An 8,444-nucleotide genomic window follows, 5' to 3' on the forward strand; every position below is an offset into this window, starting at 1 on the left:
GGAAGGAAGGAAGGAAGGACAGAAGGAAGGAAGGAAGGAAGGAAGGAAGGAAGGAAGGAAGGAAGGAAGGAAGGAAGGAAGGACAGAAGGCAGGCAGGGAGGGAGGGAGGAAGGGAGGGAGGGAGGGAGGGAAGGGAAGGATAGGAAGAAGGAGGTAGGGAAGGAAGGCTGGCAGTCTGGACTGGGTATGTATCTCAGTGGCAGAGCTTTTGCCTTGTGATATTGGAACGCCCCTTGGTTCCATCTCCAGCACCAAGGAGTGTTTGGAGAAAGCGGGAAGATGAAAACAAACATGCAGGTATACCTGCTGGTGTTAGAACTGATAGTCACCCTTCCTCCTTTCCGTCACTTGCCTTCAAGTCTACCCTACCTGGCATTCTTTGTCTTATCAGTAGACAAGGTTCTTACCTTGAATGGTAGTCTCTTTGTTTGTTCCTGCAAGCGGAGCACCTCCTTGGTCCAACTGTGGATAAAACAATGAACAGGTTGATGAGGGTCAAGCAGGAGTAAGACCAAATTCTCATCTTTCACAAGCAAGCCAATTAGGAAGGCATCTGAGTCACTGTGGGGACTCAAATCCATTCAGTTTACAGCAGAAGGGAGATTGCCTGCTGGGAACCCAGTGTCAGTCCTGCCCTACACAAGCATCTGCCCCCTCAGGCACTGTGTTCAGACAGTAGATAAGAGATTAGGAGTGCAATATCTGCTCAAAGTGAGAGAGAGGTAGGTAGCCTGCGGTTCAGCGCCCCACGGGCTCCAATTGTCATTCCTACCCTCTAAAGTAAGGAGAGAAGTTAAATCTACCTCTGTATGCCGTGTGATGGATTAAGCAGTGCTTGCAGCTGTGTGTATTCAATTCATGCTTGTTTTCACTGGAGAACTGCACACTGCATTAAAGACTCAGGAAGAAGACAGGACAAGTGCTTTAATAAAAACAACTGTGGACTGAGAAGCTGCAGGACAGAGCCTGATTTAAAACCAGGTTTTAAATCATGCGTGGAATCATGAGTATCTACTCATTGTCTCAAGAAATGAGGAAATAGGTATGCAGAAACACTAATGTCCCGACGAAACAAACAAAACAAAACAAAACAAGCAAAAACCCCTGGCTGAAAAGAGAGCAGTGGACTAGGAACCTGGAGAGGCTCCAGGTCTCCACCTGAGGAAGAGTATGGAACGGAGTGAGAAACGAAGGTGCGCTGTTGAGGTCAAACCTTGTGCTATCCAGGGTGCTGGGAGCTGGCCCAGGAGAAGGCCGAGTGAAGTAGGAGTCGGGGTATTCACCTTGATGCCCACCACAATCCCCTTCTGCTTGAGAACGTTTCTGAACAGATTTCCCTGGCTGTCCTTCTGGTAGAGGGTCTCGTGGAAAAGGATCACTCCGCCGATGCTCTGGCTGATGGAATTGTCCACACTAAAGAGGAGTTCACGGAACTGCCTTCGGTTCTCTTCGGTGTTCTCCACCTTTATCCTTTGCAGGCGGTTTCCCATGGTGCCTAGGGAGGTTGGCCAGAGGTAGCATGAGGGAAAGCAAGCCAGTGCTAGAGTGTTGTCTTTCCCCATGCTCAATATTTCTTTCTCATGGGGTGAGAAGCAGGAACCTCTTCCCATTCCTCCTAAACCTAGATCTTCAAAGTTTCTACGTGGGTTTTGGTCTTCAAAGAAGGAGACAGTAGTTGCTCTAAGACTGATGACTGGGAAATATACAGGCTGCCATGTAGGGATCCGGTGGATGTGAAGGCTCTTTGGGATGTGAAAGGCCCTCTAGCCCTCTCCTCTCCTCTCCCCTCCCCTCCCACTTCACTTCTGCCCCCTCCCTTCCTCTCCTAAATCTCTTGGATACCCATGCAGTGGAAGAAGGGATGGAACAGGCTCTTAATTTTAGCTTTAATAATTTTAATGTAGACTATGCAAGACTTCTAAGCTCTGCCCTATATGCATCCTGTGACTTGCTCAGACACAAGCCTGCCCTAGTCTAGGTGTCTCCCTCTCTAGGGTGGTTTAGCCTAAACTGAATTCTCCTTAGCAGCAGGTCCAAACTAGGATAAGGCAGAGCTCACAAACCAGTTCTGTTTTGCATGACAAATACCACATGGTTTTTGCTTGTTTGTTTGTTTGTTTGTTGTTGTTTTTCTGTTTCCCTTCAGGGCAAGTTCTCTATGCCCTGTCCACAATACACAGTTATAAAGAATTGACAGTTATGAATTTCCCCTTGGTTATTGAATTTCTGACTTCTACAGGCTGGATTCCTAATATGGAGGGCCTGAGTTTCTTCCTTTGGTATTCTAAAATCTTCTTGTTAATACTCTAGGGCTCTAATGGTCTACAACACTCACTAAGTACATAAACCTTTCCTTCCTGTGAGAGGAAGGAGACTGTCTTTTCCAGGGTACAAGCATGGTACGCTCTTGTGTGGCATAACTTTCTTACACTCACCCACAGATTCATCTGCAGCCAGGATGCCCTTCCCATTGGCAACAATGCGCTGGGCAATTTCAGAGAGCTCCTTCTTCTGCTCTGGGGTTAGGGCTGGAAACCGGTGAGCCATGATGACAGGTCTACAAAAAAAAAAAAAAAAAAATACAGGACTACAGGACAACTGTACGCACAGCTCTGGGTGTCTCTGATGGATTAGTGGCCAGGGTAGTTAAAATGTGCAGACAGGCTAGATGGGCCCGTTGACACTTCTGGGCCATTTTCAATGATCCCTGTTGTGTCCCCTTCATCTGAGTGAGGGTGGTTTTTCATGATGGATAAGGTAAGATGACAGATGTTCAGGGTGAAGGTAAGATGTCAAATACTCATAGTTGCCCTAAATAGAAGACTTCCAAGGAGATCTTTAGGCTCACTGATCATGAGGCTGAACAACTAAAAATCTGTCAAATGGAAAGAGTGGGCTTTCTGTCCTGTGAATTTTGGTGGCTTGTGGATATTCTAAATGGCCATGACTTACCCCCTCCCCTCCCCAACTTTCCTCTGTTAAGTCTCTAGTACCACCAGATTATTCTCTAGGGGACAATTTTAAGAGGGGAAACATATGCTTGTTCTTAAAGTTAACCTCCCTCTGACTTTGGATTAGAGCACAGGGTTAATTTTCCTTTCATTTAACCATCTATGAGACTACTTGTGTTGTATCACTGAGAAATTTTCCCAAGAGTCTCTGGACTAAGAGGAGTTCTGAACACCAGAAATCAAATGGTGTTCTCTGCTGCAAGCATCCTCTCTGCTGAGCATAGAGAGACACCTCCACATACCCAAGCAGCCCTCTACGGAGCAGCAGCCTGAGCTCCAAGTTGGAAGAAAGCTAACTTGCCACCCAACTTTATCCTTTAGCCACCTCTTCCCATTCTCTGTATCTCTTTGCGGGAAGTTCTCAGAATCCTGTCCCTGGGGATATAAGGAACCAAGGCCTGCCTAGCTAATTCATAAGAAGGTGCAACTGGTGACATCACTACCGCTACTCAACTTCCCAAATTCTTGTTCTAACCCAATACTGTCATTCAGCATTAGGGAAAGCTAGTGAGCAATGTTTTTAGGAAAAAAAATATTTCTTAGACTCTTTCCAGTCTCAGCCACAGGTAGATGGCATTTTCCACATTTACATAGTATGTCTTGCTTCACGGATTTTTAGCTTCAGTCCAAATATCTTCAGACAGGCAAAGGTCAACCAGAGTAGTGACCTTCAAATGAAGGAACAAAATGCTCCTCTCAGGTTAACTATTGGCAGAAATAAGTTGACAGTTGCCCCCCCCAAAATCCCATAATAAAACAAAATGAAAAATTAACACAGTAATAGTACTACATTACTGTTGTTTGTCAAGCGTTTTGTCAGTTGCTTGGCACTTAGCGTGTAATTTATTCCTCACAGTGATCCCAGAAAGGAGTTCGATCCTGCCCCTCTCTGTGGTGGTTTAAATGAGAGGGACCTCTGTAGGCTCATATATGGAACACTCAGACCCTAGCTGTTAGACCTATTTAAGAAAGATTAGGGAGTATGGCCTTGTTGGAGGAGATGTGTCACTAGGAACTGTCTTGGAGGTTTCAAAAATCCATGTCATCCCCACTTAGCTCTCTCTCCTGGCCTCATGGATGTGCCTCAAGATGTGAGCTCTCAGCTACTGATCCAGTGCGATGCTTGCCTGCCTGCTGCCATGCTCTCTGCTCTGGTGGTCATGGACAGTAACCCTCTGGAACTGTGAGCCCCAAATTAAATGCTTTCTTTTATAAATTTCCTTGGTCATGATGTTTTGTCATGGCAGTAGAAACATTACTAAAAACGTACTCCTATCATTATATTAGGGGGGGGGGGACTATATGCTCATCTAAATTATTTGTTGTAGGGCTAATACCTGATAATGTACAAAGTTAGGGGAAAGGGTGGTGCTCCCCTTTATTCCCCTTTTTTTCAAAGGGAAGAGTGGGTCTGGTGGAAGGAATTGGCCTGAGGGAATCCTAATTTCCTAATGAGAGCATAGTGTGCCTTGGGTTATGAGTTCTTAAACCAAGATATCACCAACTCACAAACATCTGACATTCATATAAAGATTTGCTGTCAGTTCATCAGACAAAGCCTTGGTTCAAGGACCAGAAATCCCTCCCTAGTTAGAATCTTGGGCAAATCATAAAAGGTCTCTGAGTTTTATTTTAATATTAATTACTTAGCACGTATATCTGCTTTGGTTATCTGGTTACAGATGACTCACAGTCAACCTCTGAATACTGCAGTTACTCAAAATGTAAGCTTGTTAAGCTGTATTATAAGTATGGAGGCATTTTATAAACGATAGGGAAACACAAGGTATTATTTCTGTTTTTTAACTTTTTGACAGTATAGTCATGTTCACCTAAAGAGCACCCCTGTCTCTGTTGCTGCCAGGCTATTTTCTCCATCCTGAGTATGCAGACTCAACAAGAATTACAGGGAAAATTTAAGTCAAACTCATCCTGTTTACAGGAAGTTAAATTTCTACAAAGGGACTAAAGGTCTGTACCACATCAGCACAAATTTTGTGACTCAGTTAATCATAAAACAGAGTCACGGGTCAATGTTCGTCACTGGGAGACAGAACACCAGCCTGGAATAGTTAACAATAGTGAACTTTACTCCTTTAAACTTCTGATTTCTAAGGTCCCAAGTCACTTTATTTTTAAAGGTGTGATGTGGGAAATTTTCATTAATTTTCAAATGAAAAACTTCCAGAGAAATATCTAATGCATACTCATTGTCCTATTAAATAAATGAGCAACAAAAGAAATTACAGCAATATATTATGTGTTAGTCTTTCTAAACTAAGAGAGGCCACTCTTCTGTTACTTCTGCAGAGCGAAATAGCGTGGGGTAGAGTGGGTAGAGCCTTACACGTTCTTTGCCATGTTTGATTTTGTCTATATGTGTGTGTGTGTGTGTGTGTGTGTGTGTGTGTGTGTGTGTGTGTGTGTGTATGCTGCATATGTAAATCATGGGAAAAGATAAACGTATTAACATATATGAGGAGACAGTAAATATAGCAAGGCAGAGCACATTTGCCTCAACTTATTTTGGCATAAGTTTCTGAAAAGCAGGCATACTGTAAGAATATGTTGTCTTTTTTTTTATAAACTCTTCTTCAGCCAGTTAGCTAGGGCTCTGTAGGCCAGTTTGGCTTAGCCACAGCTTGCACTCTGCTGCTCTGGTACATCTGGGAAGCACACAGATCCAGTTAGAGTTCAAGGGGGTAAGATAGGGAATGAGGTATAAATGTTGAAAACCTCAGAGATATTTATATCAAACCTACCAACTTAGAGAGGAGGAGACTGAGGCCCAGGAAGCCCCAAGTTATGCTCTGTGGCTGCGAGTCACATTTTAATGGCTTCTGACCTAGCTGTGGGGTCTTTCTACAAAAGGATGGGTAGAATCTTTTGGTGTGGTTCTTCCTGCATTCCTTGAAGAGGTTCTGCAGTCAGCCATTTGTAAGATGTGGATATTTAACTCCTGGAGAAATGTAAGAGCAGAGTAAAAGCTTGTCTATGCTCAAAACAGGTGGATTTTTCAAGACAAACACAGGGGTGAGGTTGTAATTCATTCAATGTCTATGATTACCATGCTGTGTCCACATCACTTATGTGTATGAGAGCATGAAGGGGCACAGAGTTTTGTTGCCCACTCTGCTGCTACAGAGGCACATCTGATGAGCTAGATGGCTTAGGAGCTGCCCTTCCCTGGTGTTCTTTTTCCAAAGCTGTCATAAACCACAGAGACTGTCTGGGTTTTAGCAGCTATACCCCATTCTCTGTCTTATGTGGACCTGTGTGCTTCCCAGATGTACCACAGCAGCGGAGTTCAAACCCTGACTGAACCAAACTGACCTATGGAGTCCTAGGTAACTGGTTGAAGAGGTCTTTATAAAAAAGACAACATGTTCTCATAATATTCTTGCTTTTCAGATAGTAGAGAAAATATACCAAAATAAATCAGGAGAACTTAATTCCTAACATCTGAAGCTGCATGGCTCTCACAGTGTCTACTTCAAATAGAATATACTAGGGAAAATATCAAGTATGTTGGAAGGCTTAGAAATCCACAATTGAAGATGATCACTTTGAAGTGGCCAACCATGCTTCATTTGAGCAATAGAAGGCAAAGGGCAAAGGCTCAGATTCCTTTGTGTGAGAAAGAAACTCCAGCACCAATACCAGTAGGGATGGGAAGAGAACAGAGAAAATGAGGAGGCAGTCGATATGTAAACAAAACATCACAATAAGTTGTTAGGAAAAAAATAGAGAAGAAATAGACCAGGAATCTAACCTGACTAGAACTTAACAAATAAAAGTGTTTACAGTATTCTTCCAAGACAAGGCTCAAGAGGTGCCTCACACAGGTGAACAGTAACTGTCATCCATCTGGAGCAATATTTGCCACCTCCAGGAAAGGTATGAATGGGTGGGTATTCATGCTCAGAGAGAGAGAACCAGTCAGTGCAGCAGATCCATCAAGGTTTTAGACACCCCCCAGGTAAACATACATTTCCCTCCCCAGGTACTACATTATCATTAACCCAGCTTGCTGGTCTAACCCAGGCTTCAGAGGAAATCCTTTTACTTACACAGCCAAGGGGAAGAGTCCTCCAAGGAATCAGAAGCTGTGTGAGGTGGCAGCTGCCAAATGCGATGGATCTGCTTAGAGAGCACGGTTTTTATAGCCCTCTTATCAAAGGCTGGTGAATATTTTTTTAACTTTTGCCCTCCCCCCTCCTGCTGTGACCCAGTAGGGAGGTGTTTATTCAGTAACTCTGATTGGCTTGTGAACAGCCAATCTTTGTAATCGGACTCACATACTCCTTAAACTCATAGAATGTTAGAGCTACAAGGGAGTCTTTAGGTTACACAGCTCCCCATACAGACCTTACCCTGTACAGGTGAGGAGACTATGAGACTTCCTCCAGATCACACAGTGAGGGACACGGACTGAAAGCTGAATCTGTCAAGGGGCTCTGGAAGGGTGTTGGCTGAGCTCTCCTGCTTTCCAAACAAATCCGCTCCTCAAGGACATTACATTTATGTATTGGTTTGTTTATTCTTAGTCCTCTGAGCCTTAATTTCTTCCTTAGGAGAGTGAGACTCACCCTCACAAGAGCACTGGGTTCATGGAGTCTACATACACAAGACAGTGAAGAATTATTAATTCCAAATTAACCCAGCAATACCATATTTCTGTTGCTTATCTCTGTGCTTCTTCAGTAGCCACTTGTTGCATGTCCTTTAAACTTTATAGTTAATAGAGATGATCTTTCAGCAAAAGTAAAATTCTGGCTCTTAAATTCCTATTTGTTCTTTTATTTTGATGGAAATAATTATTAATTTATTAATTCGTTTATTTATCTGGGGAGACACCATGGTGTGAATGTGAATGCCTGAAGAAAATTTGAGGGGGGATAGGTTCTCTCCTTCTACCACATGGGACCCAGAAATGAAACTCAGGTATTAGGCTTGGCAGCAGGCATCTTTGCCCACGAAGCCACCCTCCCACCTCTCCAAATTCTATTTAAAAAGAAATGATTATTTCCCCACACATGTTCACATCTCCAAAAACTCCAGTGCGGGCCCAGTGTATTTCATGCTAGACCCCATTCAATTGTTCACTGTTCTCATCCTACCTCAGTATCTCCACCTTAAAAAAAAAAAAAAAAAAAGACTTTTCATTCATTATAAGTTCTATACATGAATACAATGTATGTTGATCAAGTCCATCTACCACTACCCCTGCAACTCTCCTGCAACTCCATCCCATCTCCTTCCTGGTTAAATGTGCTCTCTTTATTCGTTTGTTGGTAGTAGTAACCCCAAGTCCAACTAGCACTGTCTATGTGCACATGGGCACATAGCCATCCTTGGGGCATGATCCATATTCCAGCATCCATATCCCAGAAGGACAGTAACTTTCTCTCTCAGCAGCCATCAACTAACTA

The 8,444-nt window shown here is 43.5% G+C and overlaps 1 protein-coding gene across 1 annotated transcript in view; it reads right to left on the reverse strand.

The window, feature by feature from the left end:
* Aldob (aldolase, fructose-bisphosphate B) overlaps window positions 1-7,188 on the reverse strand; it is a 14,187-nt gene extending 6,999 nt beyond the window's left edge. Inside the window, exons 1-4 of the mRNA XM_021200676.2 lie at window positions 7,083-7,188; window positions 2,437-2,558; window positions 1,285-1,496; window positions 409-463 (exon numbers count right to left, since the gene is read on the reverse strand). Of these exons, the coding sequence (XP_021056335.1) occupies window positions 409-463; window positions 1,285-1,496; window positions 2,437-2,548 (379 nt within the window). The 5' untranslated portion in view covers window positions 2,549-2,558; window positions 7,083-7,188. The remainder of the gene's footprint in view (window positions 1-408; window positions 464-1,284; window positions 1,497-2,436; window positions 2,559-7,082) is intronic.
* Between the last annotated feature and the right edge of the window lie 1,256 nt (window positions 7,189-8,444).

The sequence above is a fragment of the Mus pahari genome, chromosome 6 (genome assembly GCF_900095145.1).
Source record: "Mus pahari chromosome 6, PAHARI_EIJ_v1.1, whole genome shotgun sequence".
NCBI lineage: Eukaryota > Metazoa > Chordata > Mammalia > Rodentia > Muridae > Mus > Mus pahari.